At 38.5% G+C, this 19,993-nt stretch overlaps 1 protein-coding gene across 1 annotated transcript in view; it reads left to right on the forward strand.

Moving 5' to 3' along the window:
* Positions 1-19,993, forward strand: part of LOC102236785 (voltage-dependent calcium channel gamma-2 subunit) — a 57,782-nt gene that overhangs the window by 28,797 nt on the left and 8,992 nt on the right. Inside the window, exon 2 of the mRNA XM_005810300.2 lies at positions 6,768-6,851. Within this exon, the coding sequence (XP_005810357.1) occupies positions 6,768-6,851 (84 nt within the window). The remainder of the gene's footprint in view (positions 1-6,767; positions 6,852-19,993) is intronic.

The raw sequence follows: 19,993 nt of genomic DNA on the forward strand, positions 1-19,993 counted from the left end.
GGGCGCTGCAACAAGAACTGCTGAAGGAAACCACAAGAAAACCTCTGAAGAAGACACCAAGCGCAACCGTGATTTTATCCGATTTTGTAGTATTTCTGTTCTGTCTTTGTTTAAAAATCACAAACCATTTTTTGCCGTAGCATTTGGTTGTATTTACCCAGAATGCCCGGCGGTATAGTCCACTTCCTGTTTCTGAAACGCTGTGTTAGTTTTAGGCGATCACACACACCTTCCAAAAATAATCCAGTTTTGTTCAGTCAACAGAATATTTTCGAGGGTTTAGTTTTCGTTCTCATAGATTTCATTTTTGCCCAGTTTCTGTTTCCTCTTTTTAAATCTCGCAGAACTTTCTGGGTTTTTCTGGGTTGGTTTATAATTTCCTGCTTGGATCGAAGTGATTTTGATGTAATAATCTCTCTTGCTGAATGTTTTCTCTCTTTGCTCTTAGATGTCAGCTACTTTCTTTGCTGTTTTTTACTTAAAATTATTTCAGGAAATGATTTGCATTTTAAGAGCTTCCAGCTGTCATTTGTTATTACATCTCCAGGTCAGGTGATAATCTTGCCTGGGAAACTGAGCTCAGCTTTCTAACAACTGTAGTTCAATCAGTTCATTCATGATTTGACAAGAAGGTCAATTACTTTTCCCAGAGGGCCGGGTTGATTTGGATCGCTTTTTTCTCTTCATGAATTAAATCGTCATTTGAAAACTTCCTTTTTTGGACTTACTCAGGTTATCCTCCTGATGATGTGAAGCATTTATGTTGGTTAATGAGAATCTCTTAACTTTCCAATTCCTAATTGTAACTTCAGAGCTGAGTTCAAATGAAATGCTGCATAATTCATTTGAGATTAATTCAGATTTTTTTTTACATCTTTTTAAAGAAAGCACCTTAAGGCAGCGGCGTCAAACTCATTTTCATTTTGGGCAAAATGAAGATCATGAATCTTCTTAAAGAAAGATTCTGAATGTATTGATAAAATCCAATAAAGTGTTGGAATATTAATAAATTACTTGTCTGCATTCAGCAAGTAGTTCTTAAAATTAAATAATGTTTTCATGTCACAAAGCAGGATTTTAGGATTGTTTTTGTGATTTTGTATTAATCAAGATCACAGATTTAGTGGTGATTATTTAGAAATACTTGCGTTTTTGTATGACATTAAACGTAACTTTTTGCTACCGGTCATGGTTGAAGTTTTCTGCACAACTGAACCGCCATCTTTGTAGGCAAGCACAACACAAAGCTGATGTTTTTTGTCTGAAATGTCGCTAAATATTGCAAGAAAGTCAGAATAAATAGGGGACAGCGGTTGATTTTCAGACTTTTGTGGCGGAAGAGGAAATCAGTAGATAAGATTTGTTTTACATCTCCCAAAATAAAGAAAATCGGTGCAGCCCTAATATATGTTTCTGCCTTGAAAGTGACAGAAACTTAAGAACAGCATTCCAGACAATCCTTCCTTTCCCCAGTAGGACTGCAGGAGAGGCATTGATGGTCTTGTTTAATAACTGGAAACCAGGATCCGCGTCTGCAGTTTCAGTCGTGTTCATCTGAGCTGGAGCTGGACCAGAACTCTGCACCTCCATGTAAACGCAGCCTGGGGAACGCTTCCTTTTCCTCAGCAGCATGAATAAAGAGCATCACTGCTACATCACAGCGCCATGGTTTGTGTTTGCCTGTAAGCGAGCTGACCGGATAAACCCCGGTCCCTCAGAACTCGGTCCAGAACCTTGCTGTGTTGTACGACTATAAATCTTCAACACACACTTTTCTCTCTTTCTCCTTGCCACAACAAGCCTCCTCTCTCTTTGCTGCACTCCACTCTTGAGTGGCCCTCAGTCTCTGCAGGTCGGTGGTAGTGAAGTGCTTTATGGCTGCGGAGGACAGGAGGGGAAGCAGGAGGCTAGCATGTAGCTCCTTATAGCTACACGGAGGCTCATCGGTCTGTGGGAGCAGCACCAAGAGCCGCCTGCAAAGTCATTTAAAATCACCTGCTTGGGGAAAAAAAGGTCGTGGAGACAAACATTCACAAGCCTCGTTATTTAAGCTCAGTACAGAAAGCCATTGGTAGCACAAATCACTCGTCTGGTTAAAAAGTCATATAAGAAAACGTTGGTTTCTGACTCATGAGTACACCAGAAATAAGACAAAACAAACTTACAAGTAACTTTTCATCAAGATATAGGAGCTTATTTTATGTCAGTAATTCCTTAGTATTGATTAGCAGATTATTTCATTCACAGCAAAACATTTTTCCCATGTTATAAGTGAGATAATCCGCCAGTGGGCCTAGTACTTTTTCATCAATATTAAGGAATTGTTGACTTAAAACAATCTGTAACACTTTATTTGACTTTATAAGACTGTCATAAACATAACACCTGTTATGAACATGAAGGAGTCTTCTAGGAAGGTTTATGACTGTCATGAAGTGTAATCAAATAAATGATAAATGAAAATAAATAAAATAATGACACTTTTAATGAGACTTTGCAAAAAAAGTCTCATTATTTACTGAATTACACTTCATGGCAACACTCACAAAGACTCCTTCATGCTTATAACAGGTGTTATGTTTATGACAGATCAGTCTTATGCAAACCCCGTCACACAAAATGTTACCAAATAATCTCCTATATCTTGATGAAAAGTTACTTGTAAGTTAGCGTCCCAGGAAATCCCGTCTTCTTGGATTGGCTCTACTGAAACAACATTTTGTTGTGCTTCTGTACAATAACAATAAAAGCATTCTGATTCTGATTCTGATTCTGATTTCAAGCGTACTAAGATATTTACACTAGAAACTATTCAAAAATACCTAGTAAGATTGTTGCATCTCTGCGTCGACATTCCTGATGTTGGCTGGAAATGCCTTCATGTTAGCAGCCTGCTGTGTTGACACGTATTACAAGACGCAGAACATTTACAGCGGTACCTGTCATATAAATCTTTTCAACACATTAATTAAAGTCCTTCCCCTCCCACCAGCTGCTGACGGGTCGGTCAGCTGCAAACCAAACCCTGCACCCACTTCATAACGTTATTAGGACACACGGTCCTCTGCTGCTGCTGGTTAGCCCAGACAGTTCCACTGGGACGGAGTAATGCAGCCGTATGTAAACACAAGTCATCTTCCTGAAATACGCTCAGAGAGGAACTAGAAATGTGCACTTTTCTTCTTTCAGTGTTGCTGTTTTTAAACACATCAGTTTGGAAAAAACAAGTTGTTTAAATTTGGGCTGCTGTTTACTATATTTGACAAGCGTTTAGAAAGAGTTCAGAGGAAAATTCTTTGGAAATAGTTGTCATTAAGTGGCGGACAATGTGTTATCTTATTCATAGTTCTCATAAGTTTGAACCTTGATCCACGCCACTGAACCGCCATCTTGGTAGGCAAGCACAGCACAAAGAAACCAACAAAAAGAAAGTAAGATTACTCAAAAATTATAATCAAGTTGTAATGTTCTGATATTGTTTATAAATTAGATGAGAACGAGGCGAGAGCTAGTTCTAAACTTGTGACTTGTTTATTGTTGTCATAGCAACTGTCATGGACAGTATGTTTCGGATACCTACCAAGATGGCTGTCAGCTACAAAATTCCCAGAGGAGTTTCATCAGAGGCTGAGATTTGGGTTGATTTTTTTTGGAGTTGGTGGTTTTTTTTTTTTTTTATGTTTGGGTTGGAAGCCCTCAGATCTGGCAACCCTGCTTCAGATGAACGTATTGTTATTTCAGGTAGGCAGCAGGTTGACACCTTCAGCGGTGTGTGAACAAAGCTTTAGTGGATTATGTGCCTTTTATTTTCAGTAAGATTCAGCGTTCACCTTCCAGCTGATTACGGAGAACCCGACTCTAATCTCCAGTCTGAAGGAACTTTGATCGCAGCATCGAGTACAAAAAGTGTGCAGCTCTGTTAAACTCTGGAGGGCTTTTTCACGGCTCAGCAGTTACTGTACCACTTAAAACTGATGTATTCCACCTCCTCCCCGTCTTTCTGCTCGCTGTCCTTCAAAGCCTTTCTGTTACCTGCTCTTCCTGCTATTATCTCTCCGTACCATACTCCGTGAAATTCTCCTCTTTTTTAACCCACATGCTCGTTCTAATTGCTACAAAACCTGTTGAAGGAAATCTATGTTGTTTTGATTATGTGCCAACGCTGAGTCAGCAGGGAAAAAATAAGTGTTACAGAACGATGGATTGGGACTGAGTGGGATTAGTGGGAATATTAGTACAGAGGTTCCGACGCTAGTTTGGAAGTTGAAGAAAAACAAAGTTGCATAATTTATTGGTAGCCAGTCAGTCATAAATCTGGTGATAATTTGTGAGGTAGTTTTAAGACTGGACAATAAATCAATAACAATATTGTGGTAGATATTGATCAATATCAATAGATAAATGATAGGATATTCAATATTATGTAGGCAGAGGAAAAACTTGAGCTGTTCAATCTCTCACTGCTAGATGAAAAAAGCTGGTGGAATCAACTCACCTGCTCACTCTTTGGTTACCTAGCAACTCACTCACTCTTTGGTTACCTAGCAACTCACTCACTCTTTGGTTACCTAGCAACAACATGTTAGCTTGCAGCAGAAGTTTCAGGTTTCATAACAGAGTGTAGTGAAAACTGTAGATAAAACAGAAAAGTCATGTCACTAGGATGGCAGAACTTCAGATACTTAAAACAAACAAAAACTAAATTATCGATCGACGATTATTGATATAAATTGATATTAAATGCTAATATTTGTTATTTGCTGTACTTATTGTGCTTCCTTAAATTTAATTTGTTATTGTGAGATCTATGATATTATGCAACAAATCAGAAGCCCAGGTATTGTTTTTATATTCAAAATAAATGTAAAAACATTCAGATATTGTGAGACGTTTTTCAGCCATGTTTAGCTTTAGCATAAGAACCAGAACAACATCAGAAAAGTTTTCGTGAGGAAAGATGCTAACAAAACGTTAGCTATCGTAGCACAGTTATAGGAGGAGAAAAATGTCAAAAATGTCCTGATAAAACCAAATCTTGTTCTGTTGATTCTGTTGACAGTAATGTTTAAATATTAATGATTGATGTATTGATCAGTTCTTCAGTAGTTGAGTTAAACATATATTGAAGTAGTACAACTTTTAGCGACTCTACCCACCTCTTGATCATTCACAAAGTAAAAAGCTCACCCCGCTGTGTCCATCACACCCCGCTGCCAAAATCTGCCCTGCAACACCTGGCGCCATGGCAACCAACACCTGCTCCCCTAATAAACGGGACACCGGTGGGAGAGGAGATGAAAACGTTAATAAAACACTAATCTGGTCCAATCAAATGCCCCGGTATCGGCCTGCTGCTCGCCGCCATTGAAGAACCAGGTCGCCGTAATGGCCGCCTTACGGAGGCCTCCCCCTGCCAGCGCCACCTGGAGTGACCTCATCAGGGTCAAACCGCCTCATGTCGGGGAGCGGGCGAGGACACACCGGGGTGGGCGGTTCTGGACAGAAAGTTGCCGCTGCGCAGCAGCTGGAGCGGCTCCAGGTCGCAGCAGCTGCTCCGCTCCTGTTTACAAGCCGCCAACTGCATGTCTTCAAACGGAGCCTCTAATATTCGCTGCTTTAAGCGATCCGGGCTGGCCGCTACTGGATATTACCGAAATGATCAGATTAAATCCACCTGAAAACCAGAAGGGAAGCAGCCAGAACCATCGGTAATCTGTTTAAAGGAAACAAACATGGAGGCAAACAGCAAATTAAATCCAAATTAATTCCTCCTTCGGATGTTTTTCTGCTGAATATTAGGGCTGGGATGTTTGGCTTTAAAAAAAACTTCAACGGAATAAGATTAAGGCCAACAAAAATAAACAAACAAAAAACTTTATTAAATTCTAATCTCAGAATTTTGACTTTTTCTTATCATTCAGACTTTAATGTCAGAATTCTGTTTTTTTTCTCAAATTTCTGTTTTCTCAGAATTTTTATTTTAATCTCAGAATTCAGATTTTTCTCAGAATTCTGGCTTTAAATTGTAATTCTGTGTCAGTCTAAAATCTAAATGAATAACTAAATATTCTTAGGCATATGTCATTTATGTTGTTAGTATATAAAAATAATCACATAACTTTATCTTCCTTGAGAATGTTTGTTTAATTACGAGAACATATTAGCAGAAAAGAAATATCTTGAAAAAGTTGTTTTATTGAGGAAAAGAGGTTAGATGCAGGATTTCATCAGGACCAAACAGACTCGGTTGTTTGCATGATAGTTTAAAAATCCTGGTATTGATAACAATTTGATGCAGATGTGCTAAAAGGTATTTAGTATTCCTATAAAGTATTTAGCATTATCTGTAAAACTTACACCAAAGTATAGCTTCACAAGATGCTCATCGATCCTCGTTTAAGTTTTTATTTTTCGTGTTGGAGTTCTCATAAAATTATGACTTTATTCCTGTAATTAAACTATAAAATATCTCGACCCTTGTATTTTGTCATATAGTTGACCTGAATTCAGAGTCCAAATAAACAAGATGGCCGCCCTGGGAGCGATGACATCACTCTGAACTATGGAAACCCAAGGAGTGTGTCGATGAAAAACATCAATATATAACCCCAAAATAAAATATTCTCAAAACAAAAAATGTAATCAATCAATCAAATGAATTTATCCCCCTAATGAAAATATTTTTTTATTTACAATCAGCCTTCCTCTGCCCGTAAGGAGACTGTGGGTTATAACTCTCTCCAACTTCCTGTGTTTTTTCCCTGCAGGAAACTTCAAAGGAATGTGTAAACAGATCGACCACTTTCCCGAGGAAACGGATTACGAAGCGGATCCATCAGAGTACTTCTTACGTGAGTATCAGACAATCCTCCGCCTGCGTCCCGCTCCATGTTGGTCCTCTGCTCAGACGGCGCCTGGTGCCAGCGGTGCCGGCCGGGCCGGGCCGAGCCAAAAGCAGCTCGTCTGTCTCTGCTGCTCGGCTGTGTGTAACATAACGTGCAGAGTTACAGTCAGCTGTGTACCCTGTAAACACAGCACATCGATTTCTGCTCCCGTCCCCTTTGTGCAAGCAAGACAGAGATGCTTGTCGGAGTCGTTTGATTACAAATCCTAAACAGCACAGCAGCTCAGGAAGAGCTACACACTGAAAAAACACAACGTCTTACCAAGTGTTTTTGTATAGTTTCTACTGAAGATATCTGACTTCATTTGAAATAAGATAAAACTCACTTTCAGTAAGTTATCAAAGCTTTTTTCAGTCAATATTTAATATTGATGGAAAAGTTCTGGTTTCATTAGCAGATTATTTTACTCATAACAAGACATTTCTCTCATGTTATAAGTGAAGTAATCTATCAATATTATATCAATCAATATTCAGGAATTATTCTGGTAGTATTACAACTTTTTTACTATTAAAACTTTATTCTTGTAATTTAAAGGTTTTAATTTTCCTAGTGTGGCCTTAATATGACGGAGTATTTATTATAAGAATAAAGTCATAATCAGAGGAGGGCAAAGTAATCAAAGACTGTAAGAGTAGAAAGTAACAGACTATTAAATTACTGAAGTAAGAGTAAAAGAGTAAAACGTCTATTCAAGTACAGAGTAAGTGATCAAATAATCCATCATTTAATATTCAAAAATGCCATCATCAGATGGGCCAAAATATAAAGTTAGGTTCAAATGTTGGAATTTTAAGAACCAAAATCACAATAATTCATATAAGTAGCATAAAATAATAAAATCAGGCAAAGTAAAATGTTTCCAAATCAGTTTCTTTCAATAAAAAACTTATGAAACTTTAACAGAAACTGCAGGTGAATTTTTGGTTAAAACATGTTTGTTTTTCATTCAGTGGGTAGAAAATCCAGAAATTTTACTGAAATAAGAGTAAAAAGACTTCATAAAAAAATTACTCTAGTACAAGTAAAAAGTAATGAGTAGTAAAATACTAAAAATGAAGTATTTCAAAAAAGTTACTGAAGTATGTGTAAATAGTCAGTGCCCAACTCTTGTCTTCCTATTGAACAGACTTTATTCTCGTCATTTTATGACTTTATTCTCGTCATTTTATGACTTTATTCTCGTCATTTCATCTTTTATTTTGTAGTAGCTCGCCCTCAGCCTCCCTCTTCAGACATGGGGACGTTTGGAGTCCCTCCAGGTCTTTCTCTCAGTGATCAGAAAGCGTCGCTCTGATCATCTCCCACTGCGGGCGACAGCCATGGCGGCCTCTCGCAGCGCCGAGCCGTGGAGATAAACCCGGCCAATTAGGCTGCGTTTGACTCAGCGCTCTGAGCGCTTGTTCCAGTCCGTCTGCGCGATGGAGAGGGGTTATGACAACGGTTCTGGTAATGGCTCTAACTGAGCCGGAGCCGCGACGGCGGGAGGTGGGAGTCGTAATGAGGCGTCCATCAGGGCGGGGATGATTCTTTGAGTGTACGTTAACCTCTCTGCCGCGCTCCTCCCAGTGGCTTGCCAATTAGGACATTCATATCCATAAATATTTCAGCCTCGTTCTTATATAGGTCAGGCCTCTCTTGATCGCCGTCTTTCTCTGCATCTCTTCACCCTCACACTCCTGCTATTGCATTGCACTTACAGTCATGGTGATTCATAACGTTACACTTCTGAAGACCTCGATTTTTTGTTTTTCTTTCTTTGCTTGGAGCACGATGGGGTCACAGGAGGTGGATGCAAATTTGTTGCTGTTGTTTATGAATTTCAAACGGGACGATGCATATAATATGCCAGAGTTCGCCATCTGTAGTCAATATAAATATAAATACAGGCAAATTAACAAGCTTCTTCCAAAAAAAAGAGAATATTGATAAATAAAGATTTTTTTTTTAATCTAAAAACATATTGAGTCATAAATTTAAAGACTAAGAAGCCATAAAGCACAAACGTTCAGCTCAATAAACAAAGAATAAAAATAAGAATTAAATTTTCTAGGAGCCATAATTTAATTTAATTTAATTTAATTTAATTTAATTTAATTTAATTTAATTTAATTTTAGGGGAGTTTTAACACCTGATAGTCTGAGTTCAGTTTGGGATCAAAATTACAACATTTGTAACATTTTCAGCTGCTGTGCTTCTCTTCCTCACTGCTCTGAGTCAAACGTTGGTCGTTGGTAAACTTGACGTTTAACGGCACCAGAGTTCATTTCATCTGAACCGAGACAGAAGTTTGTTGGTGGGCCAGAGTTTGCTTTTTTTTAAATTTGATTTTGCACACACGGCTTCACAAAGGAACTTTCTGATGAACTAGAGTTGGGTTAAAGCGAACTAAACGCGGCTGCACCTTAAGTTAGCAGAAAATGATTTAAAAGATTCATCTGTTCTGTCTGGTATTTTATAGTTGTGAGAAATTTTGACCGAAAATAAAATCTGGTGATCCTTAAAGACAACGATGGCAAATAATTTCACATTGTAACATGGAGAAAATGTGTTTTAATTACTGAAATAATCTGCTGGAGGAACTGGAACTTTTACTTCAATATTAAGGAATTATTTACTTAAATCAAGCTATTTTGCAGAAAAATTACTTAAATGTTAGTTTTGTCTCATTTCAAGTGAACTAAGATATTTGCACTTGAAACTAGAGTGAAAATATTTATTTTAATACTTATAAAATACTATTTTATGTTTTACATGAGACAAAATCATAACGTTCATTAATATTTTTACAGCCAAGTTAAACAAACAGCATCTTCCAAGATTAAACTTAAGAGGTTTTTATTTTCTTAATAGGAAATTTGAATATTAAATTAGCATCAAAGACAGACCTGTGATATTTAAATTGTTTGGCCCACCTGGTGTTTCCATAATGAGAAAAAAAAGAGACTGGTTGAAAGATTGGTTGAGTTACGCAACAACAAAAAAAGTCACTTCAGGTGAAGACCCGCCGGAAATGACATCACGGAGGAACTCACTGGCCCAAAAATTGTGCTGATGTCATCACGAAGCGTGGCGAGGAGGAGAGAGAGGTTTCTGATGATGCGGTTGCCAAGCAGACAAAAAAAACACACACACACACAAATCCTGACTTTATTCTGCTAAACACTCAAACGTTGATGAGCCGCCTGTGTGTGTGTGTGTGTGTGTGTGTGTGTGTGTGTGTGTGTGTGTGTGTGGGTGTGTGTGTGTGTGTGTGTGTGTGTGTGTGTGTGTGTGTGTGTGTGCGCTCCGCTCCCCCCGGCAGCCAGGCAGTTTGCATATCCACGCTGGGTTATATAAGCCAGCTGAGGCACGCTGAAGCGCCAGTGGGTTTTTAGATCATGCCGTGTTGGAGCTCCCATCATCCGCTGCTCTACTGGGCGCTAAGCAGCTGAGAGGAGATGAAAGAGGGAAGAAAACGCCCAGTTATGCAACACGCTAATACTACAACCGCAAAACATGACTTCAACGAAACGCAGAGGCCAGGTGAGGCCAAGTAGGACCGATTAGCTTAAATCTTAAATTTAATTGGATTTAATTATTCCGTCATCAGGATTTGAGAAAAGAAAACTGCTTGATGAAATCCAGAAGAGCCAAAAATCATATAAATACAATAATTTGTTCCATTAATTCATGGAAATCCTCCAGAAAAGAAATGTTGACATGGTTACAACATGGAAACAAATGAGTCTTTAAAATTGACAGTGAACCTGATACTGACAAATTACTAACAAGGTGTTTTCACACCTGATAGTTTGGTATATTTGGTTACATTTGGGAGAAAATTGCAACATTTGTTCTATTTTCAGCTTGCAGTGTGAAAGTAAACCAAACCATTTGACAAACCTGTTCCCCTCCTTACCTACGGTGGCGCTCCACCAAGACCCACCGAAGGAAATGACACGAATACGACATGATCGCAGCTTCATTCTTCATGAAAAGTAAACAAAAGTGGAGTGGCGTCAAATTTAGCGATTGTAGAATTTATCTTGTTGGTGGTAAAAGACAAAACTATTTTTCACGCTAGCGTTAAATTTGCATGTGTTTTGTTTGTATTTACCCAGAATCCCCTGCGCTATAGTCTGCTTCCTGCTTTTGGAGCGCTCTCCGCGCCGCTTGATGTTCACATATGCATTCAAACCATAATCATTTTTTCAAATTATTTTTAAAAAGCCTTTCTTGTGTGAAGTTTTTCTCTGTCTTATGCTTAGCTTAGCTTATTGTACACAATTAAAATACAGGTGAAACATATCAAAGGTATTAAGTAATATTCACATTTTGCATGTTTTTGTGCTTCTATTTGGATTTTTACTGGTCCTAAAACAACCCAGACATTTTTTATCAATAGTTTAATGATTTTTGGTGTCTGGAATATGAGCCGTTTCAAAAACCTTCAGAAAGTAATGTCACAAATCAGAAGATACTGCCCGTTGCCTAGCAACCTCAGCTGAATTCTGCCCATCACCTAGCAACACAAGGGTGGGGGCGTTGATTTAAAGGTACAGAATCCCTAAAACAGCTCATTCTGAACTGAACAGGCTAAAATGTTATTATCTAAGAATGATTTTTTGCAACAAATGATGAGCATGTTCTGCATAGACCACAGACATATCCTAACCTGTCCAATGAAGCATGAGAGGTCACCTTTAAGAAAAAAATAATCATAACAGTACAGGAAGAGGCAAAAGCCCAATGGGCTTATATAAAAAAAACTCCCATAACCCAACAATCACACAGAAAAAATAAAATCACATCTACACAGTATTAATGAGAATTCAAATAAAATATGTAACAATGAAACAATCACAATCACAGCTCTTTAACTAATAGTATATTATGGGTTTATGGTATTATGGTTTCCTTCTAATACTCAAAAACTGTTGTATGTTGTCCTAACTGGAGATTTGTAATTACCCTTAGGTGTGGTTGTGTGCCTGTATGTCACCTCTAGCCTGTTTTCAGTGGGTGGATGTCTAAACAGTATTGAATTATGGCAAAGCAACGAGTCCCACTGCTGCCTGCAGCCGTCTATCCCACAACATCAACTCCATTTGTAGAATATTTGATCCAAATATTTCAATCCGCTTGGCAAACGTTTCCGTCTCTTTCTTCTCTGTTTCACGCCGTTATGAGCTGATCCGGGAGTGTTTTCTGACATTGACGAGGCCTTGTCGCCCTCGGGGCGTCGCGGGGTGCTGGACACTGGCCTGAGCTGGCTTTGGTGTCGCCCGATAAAATCAATGGGTCTGGGGCGAGGGCGTGTAGGCCAGAGGCAGGGGGTGATATCAGCTTCCACAGCAGCCCTGCCTGGATGTGTTCGTTCCCAGCAGAACAGTTTACTATCTGTTCGGCTCCTCAGGCATCCCGTACACTGCGATAACACAAAATACTACCAACTAATTTTGGTCTAGTTTCTGGCGCAGAGATAAGATCTGCACCCCATATTGAAACAATCCGTGGGCCTAATCCATAAGGGCAGATCTATTCACTCTAACTCTATGCTTTATTATTACATATTTTACATTACATAAAGATTTCCTAACTTCACTTTCTGAACCATTTCAAATGTTTGTTGCAGTTTATTTTTACATTGTTTTGTCAGCTTCAGTTTATTTATTTTAAATCAGCCGTTATTCTCCTAATTTCACTGAATGAACAAATTAAAGTTGTTTTTACATGGGCCACGTTTGTGAAGCTATTGGTGAATTTAAGTGTGCTGCACTGGTGCAGAGTTATGAAATACATTTTTAATTCAGTACATTTATGTCTGGGTTTATAAAAAAATGTGTTTTAAGTTAAGTCAGGGATGATTTTCTGTGTTTGATCGATATCGGCCGATACTAGATCTCAGACATCTTTATCGGTATCGGAAGTGAAAAAGTGGATCAGTGCATACCTCGCAAATATTTTAGTGCACCTAAAAATAGACAAAACTAACGTACAAGTAACTGGGAGCTTGTTTTGGGTAAATAATTATTTAATACAGATTTTAAATTCCATTTTTATTCGTTAGCATTTGATTCAAACTGTTTCTTTTGGAGTATATTTCTACTTTGTCTTAACCTTATAAAAGCCCTTTAGTCAACATGTGTTGCTTTTATTTGCTGCCTAAATAAATTAATTGACATTTGCACTAGAAACCAGAGCAGAAACACCTGGGAGGTTTTAGTGTTTTTTCCAGTTCACTGTGACACGGTGCGTTCTCGTATTTTCAGCGAATAACGAACTCGTTGACCAACACATAAAACACACCGCATAGAAAGGATGGACCAGTAAATTGATGGCCAATCATTTTTGTCCTGATTAAATGAGTGAACACCATAAAGTCCTCAAACTTTATGTTATTATAGGGGAATAAATAGGTCGTAAAACAGAGGTGAGGGAGTTCATCCTCCTGATAAGCAGAGATCAGAACAAATTGAATTTTACTAACTTATAATCTTCATTCGGCTCATCTACGTAACTTTACAGGTGAACATTTACACCTGTAAATGCCTCCAAGCAAGATTCAGGTCTGACTCTTTTTGCAAAAACATTTGCAGCCAAAAGCAAAGTTGAAGAAAAAACATCCAGTCTACACATTGCACAGCTCAAAGAATAAATCCTGTATAAATTAAGTAACTGAAATGTGCTTTCAGGGTTACAGACGGGCGTATTATCTTTTCATTTACTCCAGCTTGGATGCATCATAGAAAAGATAATTACTGAGCTTTCACTCAGCTTTCTGTGAACCCCCAAAGCTTTCTCATGGTATTTTATTTAGAGCTTTGAAGCAGAAATTTATGCTTTTGTTCTAAAGTAGCCAAACAGATCTCTACCTGCAACTTTAAAGTCTAGCCTTTAACTTTTTTCTGATTTGCGGGTGCAAATTGTTTGAATGCAAAAAGTTTATGAGTCCATTATTTTTAAAGTGTTTTCACACCTGGTAGTCCAGTTGATTCGGTTCAATATGGGACCCGAAGTTGCAATATTTGTTACATTTTCAGCTGCTGTGGTTCACTTCCACACTGCATTGTGTCAAACGAACTGAACATTTAAAAAACTTGTTCCCCTCCTTGCATATGGGGGCGCTGCACCAGGAACCACTGGAGGAAACGACAAAAACCCACTGAGCTCAACTTCCTTCATCACTAAATGTAAACAAAAATGGAGTGGCGTCAGACTTTAGCAGTAGGAGGATTTTTCTTTTCAAAGCCATTTGTTCCAGGAGCACTAGACTTGTGCATTTGTTTTGGTTGTATTTACCCAGAATTCCCTGCGCTGTAGTCCACTTCCTGCTTTTGGAACGGTCTCGTTCACATATGCATTCAAATCGCGCCAATGGTCACTTCAACCGAATTAGAGTTTGATTAAAGCAGACGAACCAAAGCTCTCTGGTCCTTCAACTCTCAAATACGTATGTGAACATCAAGCGGCCTGGAGACCGCTCCAAAAGCAGGAAGTGGACTACAGCGCAAGGAATTCTGGGTAAATACAACCAAAAGCAACGTGACAATCAAGAGAAATCCTACAACTACTAAAATCTGACCCCAGTTCATTTTTGTTTACAGTTTGTAAAGAAGAAAGTGTCTTCTTCAGTGGTTTTCATGTCATTTCCTTCTGTGGTTCTTGGTGCAGTGCCACCCCAGGCGAGGAGGGAAACTGGTTTTTCAACTAGTTTGGATCGTTTGACACAGATCAGTGTGAAAGAGAACCAGTGCAGCTGGAAATGTAACAAATGTTGCAACTTTGGTCCCCGATTGAACCGAGTCTACTGACCAGTCAGGTGTGGAAACAGCCTCAGGCTCCAGGAGCTTTCTGGGTTTGCAGCAGGTAGACGGACTCTGCAGAAACTCTGCCGTCCCTCTGCCTCAGGAAAGTTGTTAATAAAGAGACATTTGTTTCTGATGCAGCCACCAGTCTACTACCACAACCCACACAATCCCTTCAGCTCAGAGATGTGTGGGTACCAGCAGCGGAAACAGGTGTAAGGATACATTATCTCCTGTTCTGCTTTTCTTTTCTTTTTTATTTCACCAAACATTATCACCCCTAAACGCTGCAAATGTGTTAGGAAGATTTAGGGTTGTATTTTATTTGAAGAAATATCACCAAGTCTAATGGGACTCTAATACATTTAACCCAAAGCCAACTTCTGATCTGCTCATCTGTATATAAATAGAGAACATTGCTGTAGTGTAAAAGTGTTTTGAGTTGTTGTCATGTCAAGAGAAGTGATATATAAAGTTTAGCCCATTTCTATTAATTTCCCCCTCAGGTTAGAATGTGCAAAACTCTTGCAAACTGCAAAAAATGAGAAAAATAGGAGTAATTTCTTGTTGCCTTTGCAGATCCCTGGTTTCTGCTTTTTCTGCTCCTCTTTAAATCTAATCTGGTTGCATATTTAGAAAAACACAATGCACTGCAAAAACACAAAATCTTATCAAGTACTTTTGGTTTAGTTTCAGGGTTTCCAACAGAAAACTCACTGAGCCTGATGGTTAAGGCAGTCATCCAGCATGTTTTTTAGTTAAAAATGTTCAACGTTGACAGGAAATTTGAAAATATCAGTAGGTAATTATGTGCTATTGGGAGATATTATTAACAATGCCTAAACACGAAGTCTTAAAAAAGGTAAACAATAAAAAATCTAAAATAAATAAATGAAGTTTAGTCTGGCGGGGCGTAAATAAAGCCTGGTGGCCCGCCAGGTTTATAAAACGTTGTGGAAAACCCTGAGTTTCTAGTTCAAATATCTTCACATACTTGAAATGGGACAAAACTAACTGACAAGTATCTTTTCAGCAAGATATAAGAGCTTGTTTTAAGTAAATAATTTCTTAATATTGATTTTTAAAAAGTACTAGTTCCATCGGCAGATTATTTCAGTAAACACCTGGGAAAATGTCATTATAAGTGAAATAATCTGCCAGTGGAATTAGTCATTTTTAAAAATAAATATTAAGGAATTATTGACTAAAAACCAGATCCTATATCTTGCTGAAAAGACACTTGTCAGTTAGTTTAGTCTTATTTCAAGTGGACTAAGATATCTGCACTAGAAACTAGACAAAAATGTTTGGTAAGATTTTGTGTTTTTGCAATAAGAGCGAGTCGCTCCTGAATGGCTGCCAGAGGAGATTCGAAGATTTCTCAAACAATCATAAAATAATCAATGTATGTTTTTCAGGAAGGAATAACATTACATCAAATAAGCCAATTTTACACAATATTACTCCTTTAAATGTTTCAGATTATCGAGCAATTGATAAAACTATCTTCTCTACCTCTAAGGTGATATCATCTGATGAGTAATAGACTGAAAAATGAATAAATAGATTATTACACTTTCAGGAAAACGCAGCACAGGAAGAGAAAACGACTGGAGGTGTCCTCAGTGTCCCGTTGGAACATCTGTGCTGCTACTTCACAAATATCCCCACCGACATTTGCATCCATTATTTTCTGATCAGCTCCAGTCAAAATCTACTTCTGCTTTGAGGTGTGTAGTTAGAACACAGTAAGCTAAATTTAGTCTGAAATCTGTCAAAACATTTCTACTAAAGCTACAAAAAAAATTGTTAGCGAACGTTATTATTTCACAGTGTGTGTTTGACACTTCCAACGTGTTTTATTCAACGTCGGGTTGATGGGAAGCGTTGGGGGGAGGAAGAGGACGATGCAAGGGCTGAGGAAGAGGAGGAGGCGTGGAGGGGATTAATAAGCGCTTGTTGTATTAAATCAATGCGCCTGCAAGCTCAGGCACCTGATTAGCATGACCCTGTCCTGCACATCAGCACATTCAGGGCTGGGGGAGGCTGATTAGGAGTCAATGCTAATTTCCTCTCGACCCTGTCAGGAACAGTGGGGGGGGGCAGCAGGTAGAGAGAGGTGGCGCTTTCTGCCAGCTTCACACCAGCAGATTTCACTGAGTTTCAATGATTCAGGATGTCAGAACGCAGGAATTCATGAAGGTCAGGAAAATATAAAACAAGTGATGAGATTTTTATGAGGCAGACATTCCAGAAGATATTTAGTAAAATGATAAAGCAACATAATAGACAAGATAACGTTTCCAAGAAGAGTTAAAAATGATCTATTATGCTTTATTTAACAGGCTAGGATAGATCTATAGATCTAAAATAATTCATTACATGTTTTTTGCACAGCTTAGATAATGATGTTTGACATTATTCTAAATGTTTTTCTCTGCAAATATTTTACTTTTGAAATTCAGAAACATCTGAGATTTTTCTAGAAAATTTTAATTTTAATCTGAATTTTTTTTCTTGCAGATATTTTTGTAACTCAGAAATATCCAATTTTGTGTTGTTTTTTTTGTAAAATCAGTGTCAACATTTCAGAGTTATTTTCTTGCCCATTTTTGACTTTTTGAGGTCAGAGATTTTCTTGATTTTTTTCAACAAAAAAAAATGTCTGAGAGTTATTTATTTCTGTTAATTTTACACCAGCAGAGTTTCACTGATTCAGGTCGTCAGAACGCAGGAATTCATATGAATCTTTCTAATGAAGATCAAGAAAATGCAAAACAAGTTACAAGATTTTTATGAGGTAAACATTTCAGAAGACATTTATAAACTTATAAACATAATAGACGAGATAATCCTTCAAAGAAGAGTTAAAGATGTTATGCTTAGGGTAGAACTAAGGTCTATACAAAAAAAGTGAATACATTTTTTTGTATAAAACCATTCACTTCTAGAAAATTTCTGAGATTAATCTAAACATTTCTTAGCAGAAATGAAGTCTGTTTTTAAAAGATTCCTTATTTTTAATGCCAATTTGCCTCAATAGTCATTATTTTTGCATCCAATCTCAGAGAAAACCCTCTGAGAAACTCTGCCTCCACTCGGTTGCAGTCTGATGTGTGGATTTCTTCACTGCGCGCGCAGGAGTCCACCGTTGCTCGGAAACCGAGCTGCAGCGCTGCATGGGTGCTGAGTCTCATTAAGCCGTTTGTCAGCCAGCAGCAGAACACTGGTGGCGTTCGGACAGCAGCCTGAGTCGGTGCCGTGCCAATCAATACAGAGCACACAGTATCCACTCCTGCACCCTGTGACTGCGAGCGTGTTGGCACGCGTGCCGGCAGGAACAGCCTCCACTGTACCGCTCCAAACGGCAGCGCGCTGTTACTCAATATGACTCAGAACTGTACTGTAGCGCTTCTGCTCCGCCACGGACGCCCATGTTGGGATTCAGCATTAGACGAGTCGAAAAGGGGAACAGAAATCTATATTCGGTTGGAGTAAAATGTGATACATCTGAAAAGATTACGATCATAGGTCAGACTGGGATAAATTAATACAGGAATCTGTTTCTAAATGGTGATTTCATTTATTGAGGGGAAAAATGGATCCAAACCAGTCAGATGCTACATAAAGCACCTGATTCTTCCAGTCTTGATTAAAATAACTGGCATCAAGTGTTGCTGGTAATTGGCAAAGCATGTTTTACATCACTGTGGATGACTTTTGATTTGCTCTTTTTTGTAGAATTGCTACCCCAGTAACTGTAATTAGGTTTAAAGGGGACCTATTAACCAAAGTTCACATTTTGCACATTTTCACACTTCCGTTTGGGTTTCAACTTTTCTATATACTGTCTAGAAAATGAGTTTTTCAAAATCCTCCAGATTGTTGTTACCTAGCAACTCCGGCAGAGTTCTGCTCGTTACCTAGCAACCCAAGCTAAGGTCCAACATGTTTGGCCAGCTTGTTTTACCTCTGTGTGTGCTGTACAGAGTGTTTTGTTGTCGACTTACCATCCAGAAACCACGTGCTACATTCTTGTTGGTTATACAGGAGGCTCTACTTCTGCTTTTCAAAGATGTACAGTTATATAATTGCACATCTGTTTGCGGCCATTTTCAGATGAGAGTGTAAACGTTGAGTTGTGAGGTGTTGCCAGCAGCAGATTATTTGGATTTAAAGTGACAATAGGCCCTAATATTAGTTAAGAATTACCTAAGAATGATTTTATTCAGAAAATGCAATTATCAAGTTTTGTATAGACCATCGGCCCATCATACCCTGTTATGGAAGTACAATCAATACTTTAAGGCCAAATTTTCACTCTGGTTCGTTAGCAGATCCTGGAGCTCCATAACCCAGGTATGCCTGTCCTTAAAGGGACAGTATTGTGTCTTTTCCAGAGACATGTTGCCATTTTATAGTACAATTAAGTAGCTATGTTAACTTGAGTTGTTATAAAAATGCATCAAACATAACTTAAAGGAAATCTGACGCCTTACATTTGGGATTCTGTCTCTTTAATACTGGGGAACGATGTGAGATACAACCGTGTCTAATTTGCGTTGCTGTAAGTAAAGTGTTTTAAATGACACTTATTTATATATTTTTGAGTATTTTTTTCTTCCTGTATTCTTTACGTCATTTTTAACCATAATGATTTGCTTTTTGACCTCTGAGATCCAATCTGATAAGGAGGATTTTAACGGTGCAGCTCACTCCTCCCTCCGGTTTCCCTTTAACCTGTCTCTCTCTGTCGACTTCACACAGCAAGCGTCCCTCAAACTGCCTCTTTTCACCCCAATCTCTTATGTAATTTGCACTCAATCAGGACGGGACAGTTTAAAAGATAAAATTTCATCTCAGCCTGCCGCTCTTCTTGCCTCCTCGCTCGTTTAGAGTTACCTGTGAGGGCGGCTTGATTAAATATTAATTTGTCTTAAGAGTTTGACCCCCGGTTCTGCGTCCCGCCCTTTTAAATCTCCAAACATCTCTGCTGCCTCCATTCCTGGAAGTATCGACGGGTATTTCACAGCACATTACGTGGGAGAGGGCAAGGGGCCTCGCTTTCATCCATCAGCTTCATTTGCCAAGACAAAAGAGGAGAAGAGGCCCAGCCAGATTTATTGATTGTTGACAGTGGGATGCTTAATGATGCGAGATCTCAAGGTGACACAAAAGTGGAAGAAAAAAAAAACTAATTTGAAGATAAATTGAGAGAAAAAAGAGAGTTGGTCTTTAGGGTGTTTTCACACCTGGTGGACCAAAATTGCAACATTTGTTAAATTTTTACACTACAT

Source organism: Xiphophorus maculatus, chromosome 16, assembly GCF_002775205.1.
Source record: "Xiphophorus maculatus strain JP 163 A chromosome 16, X_maculatus-5.0-male, whole genome shotgun sequence".
Classification (NCBI taxonomy): domain Eukaryota; kingdom Metazoa; phylum Chordata; class Actinopteri; order Cyprinodontiformes; family Poeciliidae; genus Xiphophorus; species Xiphophorus maculatus.